Raw genomic sequence first — 19,349 nt, 5'->3', positions numbered from 1 at the left:
TTTTTTAATACCTTCTTTTGGATTCTGAGTGTTCTAGAGTGATGAACACTTCTCAAACTGTGGGTTATGACCCAGGTTAAGAAGTGCTGAAATGGAGACAGCTGAGGTTGCTTTATCTTTGGTGCATAATTTCTGTTTGGGGAAGGTTTAAGAGGTTGTAGAGATCAGAGAAAATACTTAGTCGTCCATCTTGCTGCTCACATGACTCAGAAGTCCTGGTACACAAGTTACTAAGTGCCTGTAAATACAGAAAGATGTCTCACTCTCAGAGCATTTGTGTTGGGTTGTTTTTCTAGTAGCAGTAGTAGAAGGATATTCCCTGATATTTTCAGGCTCTTCTAAGATGGTGACCAACCTTTGGCTTTCCAGTAGAGTGAAGAAGCTAATTATGAGTGCCATCAGTATGTCTTTGGCTTCATTTAGTGGCTTAAATAAATAAAATGTCTGAATATTTTTGCGTTTATTAGGTTCAAAATCTATTGTCCAATTTAAAGGATTTCCTGGACTTGTGTAGACACCGTCCTTGGAAATGTACAAAGTTAGTTCAAAATATATTGTTCCTTACATGAACTGAAGCTGAGTGAAGTGAGCAGAGCCAGGAAAACACTGTACACAGTAACAGCAACATGGTGTGATAACCAGCTATGATAAACTTAGTTCTTCCCAGCAATGCAATAATAGAAGACAGCTCCAAAAGACTCATGATAGAAAATGCTGCCCACATCCAGACAGAGAAGTGTGGAGTCTGAATGCGGATCAGAGCATGTTATGTGCACTTTCGTTGTTTTGTGTATGTGTGCCTTTGCTTTTGTTCTGTTTCTTCTTTCACAATATGACTAATGTGGAAATATGTTTAAGTTACTATACACATATAACCTGTATTATATTGCCTGCCCTCCTGGGGAGGGGCAAAAAGAGAAAGGGAGAAAAATTTAGAACTCAAAATCTTATAAAAATGAATGTTGAAAACTATCTACACATGTAATTGGAAAAAATAAAATACTATTTACATTAAAACTAAACCAAACAAAACCAAAATATATAGTTTCTAGCCAGGACTGTGTGTTGTACGTACGTATGTATGTATGTATGTATGTATGTAGATAGGTGGGTAGTCAGTTTGGACCTGAGATTTTATCATGGAGACTCCCTATACCACTGTAAATGAGCAACTTTTTTTTTTTTTTAATCAATCAGTATCTAAGAGAGTTGTTTGGGAACAGTGAGGTTCAGCGGTTATCCATGGCCACAGATTTGAGTCAAAGGCCCCAAATCTTCTGGCTCCAGGGCCAGTTCTCTGCCCACTAAACTACACTGCCTCTTAGATTATTGGAGATTATAAATGGGTAGAGTGCACTGAAAACATTTAGTTCCCACTAGGCTGGTTTTCCTTAGACTGAGCCATGAAGATTTCTAAAAGGGCCTAGAGACCGGCGATTTAAAAACTAGTTTTGGTTTTATGTTCTCCCTAGGAATAATGGCACTGCCATTTTTTTTTCTAGATACTGTCTGTTACTTGGTTTGCCTCATGAGGTCCCTCACCATCGAGTTCCAAACTCAGGTAGAAAACTCTGGTGAGAACTTAATTATTTATGACAGAAAGCAAAGCTAATAATGTACTGGTTTGTTTTTTGCTCCTAAATAACATAGAAATCCTTTTTTTTTCTTTTGGAGTGTTTACAATGTGGTTTTGGGAAATATTATTAGAGTAAATGTAGCTTTTAGCAGTATAGAACATCTTTCTATTTCATTAGCTCAAAGGAGCTCACACATAGAGGATATTTAGTTCCTCTCACTCACTTTATCGTGAAGAAACATGTGCAAGGAGTCTATATGATTCACCCAAGATCATATATATAATAAGTTTCAGACCTGGGATTCAGAGAAAGTTCTGACCACAAAGTCAGCGCATGATTATCGCCTGAGCATACTGCCTTCTCAGTTCTGCCTTTTTGTGGTTTCTTCCTTGACTAATATTATTTGAACTAGTGTTATAATTCTTTGAACTAAATATTTCAAATATTGGGATATTTCTTTGCACAAGGCCTCCAAAAATACCATGCCTCTCCTATAGCAAAGTACATCTTCATAAAATAAAAACCAAGATGAAGCTGTCCAGGCAGAGGATTTGGTCACCCTGGTCAGTGACATTGTTTTTAAAGACACTGATGCCACACTTTAAGCCCTTTTTCTCACCGTGAGTCTTAGAGATCTGCATGTTCAGTTAAAAAAAAGGAGGTGGTGCGAGGAGGCTTTATTGCAGATAATTAAAGCACTCATTTGGAAAGCAGTACAGTTTTGACATTGACACAATTCCTTGAAGTTCAAAATAGACTAAGCTCAAGAGATATGGTTAGAATTAGAAGCTTGTACAGTACATAATGGATGAGCAACCTAAGAACAGGAGGAGACAGATTCAGCATGGAAACTTGAATGAAACTAAAGAGTGGAGAATTGGAGACATGAGCTACTCATTCTTCAGTAACCTTCTCAGTTAAAGACATTAGCCTGAGATACGACTTTTGGCATGCATGGGATTACTGATGTGCTGCCCCAGTTGCAAATGATCTAAAAGCAAGAAACAGTTCTTAATGAATGGATCAGTGTGATTTAATGAATGCTTAAGGAATACAAGAAAAAAAGGGTTTATAGAGGAGGAAACCAGACATGGGAAATTAGCATTTTCCTTTCGATCCGTGCATCCTGTATCCTCCTAAACCTTCTTTTCTTATAGTATTCAAGAATGATTCTTAGAATTAGTGATGTCCTTAAAACCCCAAGATTGCTGTCCTTATCTGAAAGTAAAATAGAACCTAGGTCTTCCTTTTTTTCCTTGCCCTGGTTAAGGTAACAACTCAGACTTGAATTTCATATTTCAAAAAGCATAAATAACCACAATGTGTTTTTATCATCTTTTCCTTCCTGCTGCTATGTATCTAAGTTTATATGTTCTTTAAATTTGGAAAATTGAGTATTCACTACTTTTATTCTAATATTCTTTATTTCTAATTCTTATATAATCTATTCTTATATTCAGCTCTCCCTGCTGAAAGACAGAGGAGATAAAAAATGAAATTCCTGTAGTTTCATTTCCTTTCTCCAGCAGAAGGGACAGTTGTAGCTTTTATTCTTTTAACTTTGTAATTGAAGGCACTTTCCTTTTTTTTCTTTCTTTTTATATGGGAGTAGGATGTCTGAATTAGGCATTGTGTCATGTTTGTTCTTTGAATGGTCTTTAACATTGGGCAACACCATTCTCCCCTAATACTTTCCCGTCTTTTACTTAGAGGGCTTTTTCTCCAAACATGTTTTTGTTTTTCTTTTTTTAAATCTTACTCTTTAGCTTTTATTTGGGGTTTCTAAGATTTACATAGGAAACTATGAGATTTAAAAAATCTTTACTAAGCATTAACTCTTAGATAGCCCCCTAGAAATATATGTTGTTGGATACAAAAGGAAGAGGGAATAAACAAGGGATAGGAAGATGAACCAGTGCCAATCTATCGTTGTTACTAGGAAAGCAAGTCCCAGTCCTGTTGTCTCGTATACAGAGAGTAGCCTAGTGCTCTAAAGACTGGGATATCTATGAAAGTCACCAAAGAGCGCCAAAGTGCTGTGATAGCAAGGGCCATGGCCAATAGATCGGAAGACCTGGGTTCACTGCTGTTCCAGACTCGTAGCCAAATGGTATCATTGGGAAAATATTGGCCCTTCTCCCTCTAGCATTGGTCTTCTCTTTTTGAAAACCCTTGCTGGCTCCACTGCCTGTAGTCTAAACACAATTCAGCTCTTTACAGTCTGCTTTCCATACATACCACTCCACTAAAATTACTGTCCTCTAGAGTTGCTATGGACCTCTTAATCGCACAGTCCTCTTCTCGTCGCTAATGAATCCTCATCGTCCTTGATATTTCTGTGGCATTGAATGCTGTTGATGTCCCTATCCTTCACGATACTTTCTTCTCTTTTAATTCATGACTTTGGTTCATTTTAGTTTTCTTCTGATCTTAGTTTTCTTTTGTTTATTATTTCCTTTTAGATACCTAACTCTGAGGGTCTTCCTCTTCTCTGACCTTAATGTTCCATTCTTCTCTCACTATCTCCTTCCCTTGGCAATAATATCTCTTTCCATGACTTGAAACATGTATTCCAAATAGTTGGCTCCCAAATCACTATGTCCAGCCTTTAAGAGAGTTTAGACTAAGTGGTAAAAGGTCAGATTTGGTGAGGAGATATTTGGCAGAATTTGAGATTGAGAAAAATTTGAAGGACAATTTCCAGACCTAGATATTGGTCTGAATTCTTCTTCCAGGTTGTAAGGGAAGCCACATCAAGGACAATTAATAAGGCTATAAAAGGATTAAGGAGGAATAAGGAGGATTTAGGAGAATTAGGAAGCAAACTTGAAGGTGGACTCAAGAAAAGATGAGGAGAAGGTAGCTGGCAGTACAAAACAAAGTAAGGAAAGGAAAGTGGGAAAATTAGAGGTTTAAACAAATTGCTTGGATGGATTAGTAGGTGGGGCAAGTTAGTGAAACAGATTGGCAGACTGAAGGGGAGGTAGTTCTGGCTGTGGCTGTGGAAAGACAAAGGAAAGGAATTCGAGTGGAGTTGTCAATTTATTAAGAAATGATAATTGGATGAAAAAAGTTTCAGCTAGGAAATTTGGAACTTGAAACCACCTGCAAATGCTTTCAAGAAATAGTACCAAAAATCTCAACCATGATGGAGAGTAGGAGAAATTGTGCAGCAGCTTGCACTGAGTATGAGATTTTTGTCTTTCTGCCACATATTAATGGCTGTTATCTATGTTCCAAATGTCTGCTGATTGCTGTTCTGGAGGGCATGGGGAAGGTATTCAAAGAATGCCTCACTGCACTCCAAATTGATAGGGAGAATGAGGGGTTCCTAAATGAAACAGAGGAGAGTCTTAAATGTTAAAAAGGAGGATCTGAGTTGGAGGAGGGAAAGCTTGACTTTTGGACCATGGGAAAGTGTCAGAGGAGAAAAAAGAACAAAAAAGCCTGGTACAATTAATGCTCAAAACCAAATTTGAGGCCACTGAGGAGGAGAGAGCTGGATATTTTGAGGAGGAAGAGGTTTCTTGCTCTCCCTACAGTGATAGTAGAGCCATAGAAAATATCAGATGAAAGTTCATTAAAGGGCAGAGAAGGACAAAAGTATTAACAATCCCTGCTAAAGGGTATCTAGGCAGCAGCTTGTCAACCTGATAACAAGAGAGAAACCTGTTCTTCCTGTGGCATATATAATAGACATTACAGAGAACCTCCCAAGACTTATCAAAATGGATGACAGCCACTCACTTTTGGAAATTCACAAGCATCACCAAGATTGTGACTATAGACACAAGAGACAGTGCCAGAAGGAACCTGAAAAGTATCAGTATTTTAAAGTTTTGGGAATGGAAGACTGTAGACCATAGGGGCAAAAGTTAACGTTTTCCTTATTGTTGCTCACTGAAAGAGAGGGCTACAGGACAGGCAAATTATTTTGAGAAGGGAACAGCTGACTTAGCAAGGTAGTATCAGAGAATGGGATTTAATTTCTTTATTGTGGCTTACAAAAAAGTGATAACAGCTTCATAGCTAGAGAAGGAATATACCTAACAAAGAGTAGTAAAAATGCATTTGTCAAGTCTTGCAAGCCTAATTAAAAGAGTTTAAAACTAAAAAATGATGAATGAAGAACACTGTTGATGTCTACTCCCCAAGTTGGATATTACAGACAGTAGCCACAAAGAAGGAAGAATAACCCCTGAGACATCCAGAAATTCATAGGAGATAAATATCTGAGGAAAGAAAAGTCAGTGGTAAGACCCATGGTCACAGATGGCTCTTTAAAAATCTCCAAAGTTTAGGCAGTAAATGAGGAGATGCTGATTCTCTATAAATAAAAAATGCTCTAACACAGAACAACCATTTGACACAAAAGGGTAAAGCCTAGATGACAGTCTGACTGACAGGAAGCAGTCAGAGCATAGTCTTGAGCCTTCTATGAGTGGGGAGTAGGCGGAAGTACCCTCCTGTGTAATAGCTCCAAGGGAGTGCTACACTGGCATCCATGTTCCTCCACAAACTGGTTCTGATTCATCTTCCAGCCTTATTTCATACTAATTCCTTTTACATTCTTTACTCCTGTCGTACCAGATTAGCCATTTCCTAATAGTGTTTTGTTTGACTTTTGTATATTTACTCATACCCTAGCTTTTCCTGTGGATACTTGCTTTTATGTTTTAACCCTTTTTAGCAAGATGTAAATTTCTTGTGGGCAAGGACTATATATGACATTCTCTATTTTTATAGCTCTGGCACCTGGCATAGTCCCTTGAACAATTGCAGGTGCTTAGTAAATATTTGTCAAATAAATTGAATTTAAATCAGAGGTTATCACTCAACACCCATTTATAACTTCTGTTTAGTGCTGTGCTGTGAGTATGAGGGTGGAACAGGAGGGAAGGACATATAACATGTAAAAGGCATGGTCCTTCTCAAGGAGCTTACAATCTAAATGGGGAGATGAGGTTTGAAGACATTAAACAACATTAAATAATGCAAACCACCATATAATTACTGAACTATGGGATTCACAAGGGATGAAGACCAGTGTAAGCAGTAGTTAGGAAGGCTTCATGAAGTGTATGGGATTTGACATGGCCGTTGAAGGATATGCAGGATTTGCAAACAGAAAGGAAGAAGGAAGGCTATTCTAGGTGAGGGAATCACCATGAGATATGGGGTATATACTCATAGCTTTGCTGATGAAATTTAGGAATATTTGATACTGTCATTTTGTAAAAGTTCCTGGGCTGTCAGCATCTCTTATAGTTAAGTTTTAGAGTTTTGGGTGTCAATTCAATAATTAAACTCAATCTAGTGAAAACTAGAGTAAAACAACTTGTCTTTTAGGTTGGATCTTGACTGTGGGCAAACTTTGCAATTCTGGCCACCTAGATTCTAAGTTTATTGAAAGCAGGGATTGTGTCTTATTCATATTTTCTTAATTTAACTCATTAAGTCTGTCGGAGTTGCCCCTTCTAGCACATCACCTTATCTAGACTTTTCCCAGTATGAAGTAGCATTATTACAATAATGTCTTCCTTTGTTTCCCTGCTTCCAGGATCTCTTTGTTAAATTCATCCTGATCTTCCTCAAATATCCCATTTCATAATGTTATTCCTTTGCTTAGCAATCTTTAATAGTATCATTACTACTATCAGTATGTTAAATAATGGGGTTGGTTCGTTGGAGTGTAGTGTTAAAGCCTGAGGGAGTTTTAGAAACTATTTAGTGTCATCTCTTTATTTTACAAATGAGGCAACTGAGACCCACAGGGCAAGTGGACTTGCCCAAAGTCCCATGGGTAGAAGAGCCAGAACTCAAATTCAGGTCCATTGACTCAAAATTCAATCTTCTTTTTTACAATATTTGCTTTCTAGCAACTGGTTGTTGTCCCATGTTGCTTGTGCAGCTGAAGTATATCTTGGTTTTAATTGCTTTTTTATGGCTATTTGATTTACATATTATAGTTGGAAACTGTGGAGCTAGTGAATATAATTCCTCCAATCCCGCCTCTGAGTCCTAAATTTGGTGATGTCAGAAACATTTCTCTAAGAGTAACTCCTGATATTGCAAATGGAGAAATTGGCTTTATCAGCAACCTTCCAGTTATTCTTCATGAGCCAGAAGATTCCCGTGCTGAAGTGGTACGTAGAATGTTTCTCACCAGTGTTGATTTTCATAGTTTGAAGCATTTTTACCAATTGTGACTTTCAAGGAGGGGGGAGTCTAGTTTTCCTGAGGTTAGTACATGCGTTTACTAAGTTTGTATTGGTAAGTTTTGGTAAGAGAATTTTTACAGTTTTTAAGTTACTTAATTTTTATATTTGAGGAATTGCTATAGATTATAATCTTATTATAACCTTAGAATTGTACATTTTTTTCCAATTAAGATAGACCATTTACAAACATTAACATGAAACCATATAAAAAACTCAATATTATTTCTATGATTTATCTTCATTTTTGGAAGAGAAAGGAAGATCTACAAGCTTTTGGTTGCACAGTTGAGATTTTTATTTTATTTAACATCATTTCACTATGTTTCTATTTTTAAACGTACTTAGCCAAAGTACTTATGCAGTAGGCAATGTCTACACAATTAATCTCTGTCATTTCATAGGGATTTGTTCTGTTGTATTTGTCAGGTTTCTATTCCCTTACATCGAGATGGAACTGACGGACAGGCCACTGTCTTTTGGAGTTTGAAGCCCGTGGGGTTGAATTCAAAATCAGTGACACCCGATGACATAGGCCCTTTTAATGGTTCGGTTGTATTTTTATCTGGGCAGAGTGATACGGTGATTAACATTACTGTCAAAGCAGATGATGTACCTGAAATAAATGAAACAGTAACACTCTCTCTGGACAGGTAAAGATTCTATATATCTTATATAATATTTGTATGCATCTGGTTGAATGTTTCTACTTTTTGTCCTTATTCTGTCCTTTGGATTGGACAGTAAGAAATTAATTCAGGTAATAATACGGTGTGATGATGGAAGCATTATAAATTTGCACATTGGATTCTGGTTTGAATATTCTTTTATTTCTGATCTAACTGTAAAAGTAAAATCTCTCACACTGTAGAATCATCTAACAAGTTACAGATTGATGAATTTCATACAAAATCTTGAGAGAAGTTTTGCTTATTAGATTCATCTTTTGAATAATAACGTGTGTGAATGTAACAAAGTAAGCAGGTGCAGATACAAAATTGTATAATACTTACAGATGAATACGAGGTTTAGCATACAATTCCCTATAACTTGCATTGAAACAGTATTACAATCCCCAAGAGATACTTTACAGTTAAAATAAGATCTGCTTTCCCTTTATTTCCCTAGAAGTAAAAGGAAAAAGACTTCAAGGTTTTTAGTATTTGATAACCAAGTTGATCCTAATTGCTGTCTTTTTCCCCCTCCTAAGTTGGGTAGTTACGGCAGGCCAGTTTACTTTGGGTTAGAGATGTACAGCCAGTGTGGATCAAGGTGAAACTGATTGAAGAAAGCTGAATTAACTGTGGTAATGTGGATATTTTGACAAGAAAATAAAGCAGAAATGACTTCAGAAGATGCTGTTTTACTACTTTATTTAGGGAGGAAGTAGCAACGATTTTCCTTAGTTTTGTGTAATAAATGGTCTCACTTAGCATTTATTTTTCATGGGTGTAATAGTTTAAAAAAAACTTTTAGGTTTTAGTTGCATCTTTCTTCTATTATTTAAATTGGAGAAAATGTGCCTTTGGAAATTGGGTGAGAATTTCTTTATTAAGTGAAAGAAAAAAGAAACTGTTGGTTTATCCCCTTTCATACTGGGGAAGAAATCCAGTAAAAAGTAAAATGCCTTGTGGGATCAAATACATTTTGGATTAAACCCTAGGGAGAAGAATTTCTTATGAAACTGTGAAATCTATCCTAGAAAATCCTTCTTCATTTAATTCTTTTCTCCCCCTTCAACTTAGTTCCTGGCACTAATTAAATCAGTGTATAATCCTGCAAAAATTAAAGAGATGAACAGTGAACACAGACCTCAGCAGTAGAGCAGTCAGACTGCATTTCACAGTAACTTGGAGCACTAAGCTAAGTGTGTTTAAAGAGGCAAGGTTTTCATAACCGTGATGCAGATTTACATTGTTCTCTTAGTGAGTCTTCCAGAGCACTCATTTTTGAACTTCAGCCATGCTAATTTCCTAATCTCATTTCAAAAGAAATTTAAAAATACATTATGTACAATAATGTGTCAGTATCTGTTTTGTTAAAGCCTTTTCATTTCTTTTTATTCTTTCCTTCCTGTAAGTACAAGTGATACCCCAGAAACCATGTACTACAGAACTGTAAAAGTTAATTGACTTTTTTCATTTCAAAGGAAATTAGCTCATAGTTTAACATGTTCACCTTTTATTAGTATGTATCAGTTCTTAATCGCAGCATACTTCTGTCATCTAAGTTGTTTGTGACCAAAAAGGAATGCTGTTTTTTTAATGTGGGTTTTATGTGTATTCTTCATAAAAATTCATTCCAAAAAGACAGTGTAATTTAAAAGGATCAGAATGCTCACTGATATTTTTGTTTCTGCTGCCTGGGTAACTTAGAATAAAACTACAAACCATTAACTAATCAAAGTAGATTGTAATTATTTTCAGTAATATTCCTGAAAAAAAGAAGTTAATATATCAATTTGCCATGATTTTAAGGGAAACTTAGAAAAGTCCAATTCAGGCCATTGATCTCCAAATTTCATATTCATATAGTTAAACTTTGCCTCAGTTGAAGACCTGTATTTTAAAAATTCATACTTTTATTTGCTAATTTTAAACACAATATATATATCTTCTATTTGTTTTATTATTTCATTTTCTGAGAATCAGAAACATTTTTATCATGCTAATCTGAGGATAGAAAATTTTTCATTGTTTAGAAATCTCAACTTTAGAAGTCTAATAACTAGGCATCAGCCTGTAAGCATGCTGTAACAAAGCATAAAGGGTGAGGTTTCTTTAGTTCAATGGACTTCCTAAAAATATTTGAATCAGTTAATTGAGGGTGAGAGACTGATGTTTATGGTTCATTTTATGTCTACAATTGCAATTTTCATGATTCAAAACTATAATAATAAAATTTTGTGGATTCTTGGGTTTTTCCCCAAGTAAATGATTAAAATAAACCTGTATTCTCAGCTTACAGTTTTTACACCCTTCCCTCCCAATCATAGGACAATAGACTTTAGATACTGAGAATTGTTTCTTAAAAAAACCTAATTAAAGGCACTAAGTAATTATAAATGGCTTGAATAAAATTTGCTCAGCTGCTGCAGTCTGTGAGCATGTACAGTGCTTGGCAAGCATCTAGTTTCTTGAAGGAGGGCTGTTGAGGAATGTCTTGAATGGGTCTTGACATGCTGGTTGGTCATGGGGTCATCTCACACAAGTGGGAACTGCCCAACCTCTTGCTAGCGATTGTCAATACTGAAAGCACCCAGTAAGCAGGGTTCTCATAACGTGAACATTATTAGCTATTGGGAAGAGGGAGGAAAAAGGCATTCTTTATCTTCATCCCTGTATTCTAAGTTTGGTACAGTGTTCTTGAGATTCTGGCAAATGGCAATTTTTTTATTGGCTTCCCCTTCCCTACTTCTTTCTGTTGACAGGGTAGAAACCGAAAGGTTTGTCGTGTATTTTGGGTAAGTGCATAAAAGTAATGTCTTTGTTTTTGGTGAATCAACATTTTGTTTTGCAAGTAACTGTTTTGGAATAGATGGTCTTTTGCTACAATTCCTGGTTTATTGAATATTTTTGCCTTTCCCATCAACCTGTGCATGCTTTGTATACAGTTTTGATTATGAATGACATGGGGTGCTGACATTAGATTTTTTGTTTGTTTGTTTAGGAGATCTGACTTGTAGTATGTAGTATTTAATGTTTGAGATGTTGGTGCTCCTGAACTTAATTTACAGTTTTCAACTGTAGTTTACACATAAAGAGAAAATTTGTAGACAGATTTGTTTGTTGTGGATAAAGCTTTTATATGTACAAAATTATTTTTAAATTGGCAGAGGATTGGGAATTATTTTTTATCCTTTCTCTTCCTCCTATTTTCTGTGTGACTGAACATGTTTACTGTTATTAATGGGATTCTGCAGCTCCATTTTACCATCTTGCATTCTTTGCAAAGTAGACAGGAAATCATTAGACTTCTCAGTTCCTGTGCATACTAGTTATGCAGTACAGATAAACTCTTGTTAACCAGCACATGAGCTCTCCAGTCTCTTGATTCTTTGGACTGGTGTTTACATTTAAATTTCTGGCCCAGCTTCTCCTCTTTACCACTTACACTTTGTTTTCCTGGGCAGCATATGCTCGGTGAATTTGAACTAATTTTAATGCTCAAATGAAACATAATTAGGAAGGCAAATTTGTTCTGAAAAATGACACAGATATATTAAGCTTGTCAAATGACCCCATTTTCTTTTGCCTTGATTCTTTGTACTATGATGAAAGGTAGTTTGGGTACCTTTAACACCTATGGATTACTAGTCCACTTGATGTGGAGATGTTAAGTTCATTCTTTGACCATATCACTTTGAAATATGTTGAACTGTCATAATGGACATGTTGTAGCTTTGAAATATGTGTTTAAATACCTCCTGTTGTTTTCCAGGAAGTCTCGTTTGGGCAAGTTCAGGGACAGGGGGTCAGACCCTGACCTCTTGTGCCGCGTACGTAGGTTACTCCACGTTACTAAAGTTATTTCATTCACCTTAGAGTCATTTGGTCAGTAAGCATTTATTAAGTGCCTACTATGTGCCAGGTACTGTGCTAAGCACTGTGGAAAAGAAAAAAGAGGTAAACAATGGTCCTTACTGTCAAGGAGTTCACAATCTAAACCCTGGCCACCATTTTCCTAATGGCAACGATGATCAAGAATTAAAACAGTTCACATATTTGGAAGAAGTATGCTTATTGTTGTTTTTTTAATACTGAGAGCCATGTATCATTTTTCATTGTGTCTTTTGATCACAGTGAAATTAAGAATAAGAAACTTGGTAGTAAAATGCTTTGGAGGGACAGTTAGATAATACAGTGGATAAGGCTTTGGAAGTCAGGAGGAACTGAGTTCCAGTTTGGCCTTAGATACTTACTAGCTTTGTGATCCTGGGCAAGTCACTTAATCGCTTCAGTTTCTTCATATGTCAAATAGAGATAATAATAGCACTTATCAATATCTCAGGGTTGTTGTGAGGATCAAAATAGCTACGTTCTTAGCACACTCACTGGCACATAGTAGGTGCTTAATAAGTGCTTATTTTTAAAAATCCTCAGAATTTTATTTGAAATATCTTGCTCTCTACTTCATCTGATTTTCTTTGTTTTCTCATAGAAAAATAACATTATTTTATGCAAATCTTGGTGAATGAAAAGCTATTAAAGAACTTTTAGGTGGTAATGAAAATCATAATAGTAATTATATGTTATAATATTTATGTATGTGTGCACATATTTAAATTTATTTATTTATATTTATTTGTCTAAATTTGACCTATTTATTAACTTGGTTTATCCCACATATCTTTAGGGTAACAGCCAATGTTTTTTATTCATAATGTCTATATAATTGTATTAAAAATGCTTGAAAAAATTCTTTTAAAAGCACTTAATGTAACAAGAAAAGCAACAAGTTCTTACAATTTAAAAACACTTTCTTCTAGCTAAATCTAACCACTTATAATTCTCTAAAATTGTAGAAATAACAATGGATCATTTTTGCACTTGGACAAAATACAGTATAGCATATCAGAGGATTAGCACTTATATGGCAGGCTTATTGTGTGTTAAGTTTGCATATGCATGTGTGTGACACTGTGAAACAAATTATAGTCATCATGTAACTGGTGCCAAAAGTTATCTCATTTTCATTGTAACATTTAAATTCCATTTAAGGTTTTAAGTGAATGTCTGGGCCATTTTTATAATAAACTGCATTTTAGGTTCAGTTATAAAATAGTGTTCCATGGCTAATTTCCTGTAAACATTATTACAGATTAATTTTACTTTCAAAAGTAGAACTCTTTGCAGCCAGTAAATTGCTCACCTGTGACTTTCCCAGGGTCAGTGTGGAAAATCAGGTCCTGAAATCTGGGTATACTAGCCGTGATCTAATCATTTTGGAAAATGATGACCCTGGAGGAGTGTTTGAGTTTTCTTTTGCTTCCAGAGGACCCCATATTATAAATGTGAGTAGAAAAGAAGCTTGTTTTTTTTACGCATTTGAGAACACAGCTTTAAAGGAATAATATCGGATAAGATTCCTATATTAGGCTTATAGGTTTCTTTTTTTTTTTTTTAAGGAAGGAGAATCTGTTGAGCTCCATATTATCCGCTCTCGGGGAGCCCTTGTCAAGCAGTTTCTTCACTATAGAGTGGAGCCAAGAGACAGCAATGAGTTCTATGGAAATATGGGGGTCCTAGAATTTAAGCCTGGTGAAAGGGAGATCGTAATCACCCTGCTGTCAAGATTAGATGGAATTCCAGAGGTATGGCATTTCATTATACTTAATTCCTCTCCTGAAGTTAGTGTAAAAAATATTGTATGTGGGAATGTTATGTACAGTTGGAATGCGAAAGAGGAAATCAAGTTGCTAAGAGATTATCAATAGATACTCAGTTTTTCTCATCTATAGAATGAGAGAGTTCAACATGTGTTTTGTAAGGTTCCTTCTCAGCTCTAACATGCCGTGCTTTTTTCCCAGGTCAGCACCTACACACACACACACACACATGTGCATACACAGGTGCATACACACACATACACAGGTGCACGCACGCACACGCACACATACACAGGTGCATGCACACACATACACACATGCATACATAGGTGCATGCACACACATACACACATGCATACACAAGTGCATGCACACACATACACATGCACACATACACAGGTGCATGCACACATGTACAATACCAAATCAACAATGGGATGTTTTCATGAATAGTGGTAGACTTCTATTTTATGTGAAGAGCTCAACAGATGGAATCTGACAGGAAACTTTCAGTTTCAGCTCAGATTACTTTTTTCATTTTCTTTCAATTCTGCTTGGTTGTTAAATAATCTTTATTGACTGAAAATAGGTGATGTGTTAATGATCTAATATTGAACTGAGGACATTTGAGTATTTTTTTTTATTTAAAGGAAATAAACCTAAGGTGCTAAATTGGTGTCCATTCAGTGCAGCCATCTGGCCATAATACTTTACATTTACAGAGCATGTTATAGCTTTAAAGCACAATATCGTTGTCAGTCCTCACACTGCTATGCAGGGTAGATAATATTATTGCAGTGCTATAGAGGAGGAAGCTGAACATCCATTCTGACCTGCTAAGGAAAGACAGTGGCAGAGGAGGAATTAGAACCTGACTCCTGAATTCCTTCTTTTGCTTTTTACTCTTTCTACTCTGCTACATGGGGTCTTTGCTCCTATAAAGCCAGAATCCATGTGGGTTTGTTAATTTTATGTAGCTTTTTCTGGTATAGTTTTAATGACAAGGGTATCAAGAACAAAAATTCTCTTGTAATTTTAAAGTATAAATATAGGCCTAACCTGCTGAATTGGGCAGTGTATATATTTTTTGCTTCCTTTCTCCAAGTCATAAAGAAATATTTTAAAAGGTAATTAGAAAAGTCTTTACTTATCTCTTTCTTTGATGATATAGAAGCACATTTCTGGAAATTTTTTTTTTTTTTTACTATACATGGCATACATGTATACATGGCATAGAGCAAAGGTTTAAAATCTTTTTGTGTGTTATGGACCCCTTTAACAATCTGGTGCAATCTTTTGACTTCTTCTCAGAATGATGATACAGATATATCGATATAAATATATATAGATATCTCCCATCTGAATATACAGTTTCCCTTGAAACTGTTCTGTAGGTTAAGAACCCATGGTATAGGGAAACTGCCAGATAGGAAACTGCTACCATTACAACTTGACACCTGCTCTGTCTCCTACGGTTTCAGAGGGTTGTCTGGGGTGCTATGTCACAGAAAATGTGAGAGGCAGAACTTTAATCCAAGTTTTATTTCACTAACTCCATAGCCAGCTCGCAATCCAATTTGCCATATTTGAAAAATATTGTAAATTGTTTTCTAAGTATTATTTAGTCTAGTGAGTTTATGGCCACTCACAATTTCAGCCTATTTTAATTATTTTTTTTTACAGCAGTAAAGCAATAAATTTTCATTTCAAGAAAGCCTGTATAATACATACTGAAATAAATAAATATAGCCTACCCCACACAGGGAAAAAAACAAAAACAAACAAAAAAGCCCACCCTCTTCCAAACTTCCCAGTTCAGTCAGAGGCCCAAAAGTTCTAACTTGAGAATCATCTTCGACTCATCACTGCCCTTCCCCAAATGTGGCCTCCAAGAAGCCGAAATCTTGTGCTTCCTAGGGCTCATCTCTCTTCACACAGCTCCTCCATTGGCTCAGGTCCTCATCTCACATCTGAAGTCTTCCTCCTCCCTCTCCTTTCCCCTCCCCTCCCTCCTCTCTCCCCTTTTCCCTCATGGTACTGCTGCTATGTTCCTAAAGCCCAGGTGTGACTCTTATACTCAGTTATGAGAGGTGGCTTCCTATTGCCTAATGCCCCAGGCTAAACTAGAAAACCCTGGGGTTAGCGTTCTAAGCCTTTGCAATCTGGATCCATCTGTCTTTCCTGCCTCACATCTTTTCCCCCTCCCTGTACTGGCCTTCCCTCTTTACTCTGTATTGAGTATCCCCAGCACCTGGAATTCTGTCTTCCCTCCCTCCTGCCCACTCAGTTTCTCCCTTCAGGCTTACCCCACTATTACCTGTGAAACCTTTCCTCACTGCCTGGTTCTCTTCATCATTACTCTGTACCTACTTCTTGTGCTAGCTGTCTCCACCACTGAGGAATGCTTCCATGCTTTCTATCTGTATCTCCAGCACCCATCTTAGGACATGGCACCTACCAGCTACTTAAATGCTGACTGATGGACAGCTTGCTCAGCACCGTCCAAGTGTCAAACTCAGACCACATTAAAAATCCATGATGACTACCTTTTCCCCAAGTGAGAAGTTAGCTTTTCGTCTTTGAGCTTTGGGTATCCCATGCTGAAATCATACATGTGGGTGTGCTGTCACCCAGCATGGCATGATATGGGGGACATGCTCAAGAGTCTAAATCTTCCTCCGACCCTTGTACCTTCTGCCACCCTCATCTCTGAATTTATTAAGTTATTAATGCCTGCAGAGAGGGCCATGACTCATTTGAAACCATAGATGTAAAGAACTTCATGGAGGTCTTGCTGATGAGGAAGAGGAGGAGGAAGATGGCTACACACCTTGATGATCACTCTTTGCATGCTCCTCTATAGCATGTAACAACAATCATCATAAAAATTCACATCTCCACAAAATTGTAAGGCTTTCAGTGTCTTCCTGACAATAATCCTTCAAGGTAATGCAAGCCCAACCTCTCCATTTCATATATAAGGAACCATTGATGAAATTATTTGCTTGGGGTCATGATACCAAGAAACACCAAGACCGGGCCTCAAACTCAGGTTTTCTAGTGCTGAGATTACTAAGCAAAGAATCCCCAAGAGGCTTTTGGTTAACCTAGAAGCGCGAAGAGGCCAGCGCACTGACGGACTCCAGCAAAGAGCTAAAAAGGCCTTCAGATCCAATAAGGACTACTAAACCTAAAGAGGAACAGTAGTAGGACCCTTCAGCCAGTCCAGCATTGTTCCACAATGCAGTCCCAAGTGAAGGATTAGATATTTTGTCACCTTGGGGAGCTCTGAGGGAGGGAGCCCCTGCACCATGGCAGAGACCACAGCTGTCTGGTTAGTGATTTAGGTGCTAAATCCTAGGGTCCCATGGGGGAAAGTAATGTGCCCAGGGTCTCATGGCACATTAAGAAAGTGTCCACACTAGGAACTCTTAGCCTAGCACTGTAGGTACACACCATATCAAGATACGCAGCTAGAGCCAATCAATCAGTATTCAGTTGGTCTGAGCTTGAAATTACGTTCCCTACTCCCTCCTCTCAACCTACAGGTCACCTGCTCCTTGCAATAGACTCTGAGATCCTCAGTTCCAAAGGATCTCCTCCCTTTTACTGGGCTTCCAGAGGGCAGCAACTATATATTTACTCATCTTTCCATCCTCCCCAACACTGAACTCGGAACAAGTATTTTTCAGGGTTGTTTAATGAGTAAATTCCTAGATTTTAGATTTACTCACTAAATCTAAATGCCATAAAGAAGGAATGTCCAAAATCACATAACCAATCACATGAGAATCTGAAATATATTGAGGGAACCTAGAAATGCAGGCCCAGTAGGGTCTGAATCCATTACTTAGATTAAGTAGGGTTGGTGGTGTGTAGGAGCAAAAAAGAGGAGATTAGGACCATTTTCAGAAAGAAAAATCGTGGGAAAGAAATGCTGAATACAGATACAATTTCATGTTTGAGCACTCACCTACTCTCAAAACAAAAAATGTGCATGGCAGTGGAGTCCAGCTTTGGGGCAGTCATACCTATATGGGTAAAACCCTCAGTACTTCACCAGCTGTCTTTGTGATGCCAATGCCTGAGCACACGAGAGCCCCTAGACAAGCAGAGCAGCCTCTGTTCAGAGGGGATGGCTATGAGGCAGCAGCAAAAGCCTTGGGGGATGAGGGCCTCCTTCACATCAACCGTTTGTCCCTGCAAGACTGGCAAATATTTGTCACTCATCTCTTTTAAGAAATGCAAAAAGAATATATTTTTCTTTCAGAAGCATCAGGCTTTGTATTTTAATAACTTAACATCTTCGTTTTAGTTGGATGAGCACTACTCTGTGATTCTCAGCAGTCATGGTGAACGGGAGAGCAAACTGGGAAGTGTCACAGTGGTCAACATCACTATTCTAAAAAATGATGATCCTCATGGAATTTTAGAATTTGTTTCTGATGGACTAATTCTCACAATAAATGAAAGTAAAGGGGAAGATATATTTTCTGGTAATTACTTTTATTATATTTCAACTCATAAAGGTACTCTTAGCTGGAAATATAATTTTTTAAGTTATGTTTTCTTTCTTTCAATCAGCAAAAATATACTTTCTTTCCCTCCCAACTGTCCCATTGGGGAAAAAAAAAACCCAAATTCTTGTAACAAATAAGCAGTCAAGTAAAACAGATCTCCACATTGTCAGTGTTCAAAAGTACTTCTTGAATCCTCCTGTCAGAAACCTCTTTGTCAGAAGGTGGATAATGTAAATGATCACTAGTTGTCTAAAAGCATGATGGGTCATCTCATTGGTCAGAAATCTTGAGTCTTTACAATGTTGTTACTGTATAAATTTCTCGTCTGTTTTCTCATGTTACTTCACTCTGTATCAGTTTATGTCTTCCCAGGTTTCTTTGAACTCCTTCCTCTCCTGTTGTTTTTTGGTTTCTCTTTGTTTTATGACACAATGGCTGAAAATGCAGTTAAGTTCCAGTTACTTCCATTGTCAGTTATACAGCAAGATTCATTCTTATGCGTTGCAAAAAGTATCATAAAAGGAAAGCAGTGTTATCTTACTTCCAGTTGCTTTTTTACCAGCCAGCTGCCTATTGAATTCAGTTAGGGATATTCTTCATCAGTTCAGTTCAGCAAATATTTACTAAGTACCTGTTGCATTGTTCTGCTCAGAGTAGTCATACAGGAGACATTTAGAAAGTACTAGCTTCTATGAATAAGGAGGTA

At 37.0% G+C, this 19,349-nt stretch overlaps 1 protein-coding gene across 3 annotated transcripts in view; it reads left to right on the top strand.

Annotated features, from left to right (window-relative positions):
• Window positions 1-19,349, top strand: part of ADGRV1 (adhesion G protein-coupled receptor V1) — a 751,592-nt gene that overhangs the window by 60,634 nt on the left and 671,609 nt on the right. For all 3 annotated transcript variants that reach the window (XM_072606175.1, XM_072606174.1, XM_072606176.1), the window contains exons 10-14: window positions 7,547-7,723; window positions 8,225-8,448; window positions 13,682-13,808; window positions 13,923-14,108; window positions 18,439-18,619. In XM_072606175.1, the coding sequence (XP_072462276.1) occupies window positions 7,547-7,723; window positions 8,225-8,448; window positions 13,682-13,808; window positions 13,923-14,108; window positions 18,439-18,619 (895 nt within the window). The remainder of the gene's footprint in view (window positions 1-7,546; window positions 7,724-8,224; window positions 8,449-13,681; window positions 13,809-13,922; window positions 14,109-18,438; window positions 18,620-19,349) is intronic.

The sequence above is a fragment of the Notamacropus eugenii genome, chromosome 4, assembly GCF_028372415.1.
Source record: "Notamacropus eugenii isolate mMacEug1 chromosome 4, mMacEug1.pri_v2, whole genome shotgun sequence".
NCBI classification, from domain to species: domain Eukaryota; kingdom Metazoa; phylum Chordata; class Mammalia; order Diprotodontia; family Macropodidae; genus Notamacropus; species Notamacropus eugenii.
The sequence above is the reverse complement of the archived record's forward strand: the minus strand, read 5'-3'. Positions and strand labels throughout refer to the sequence as shown.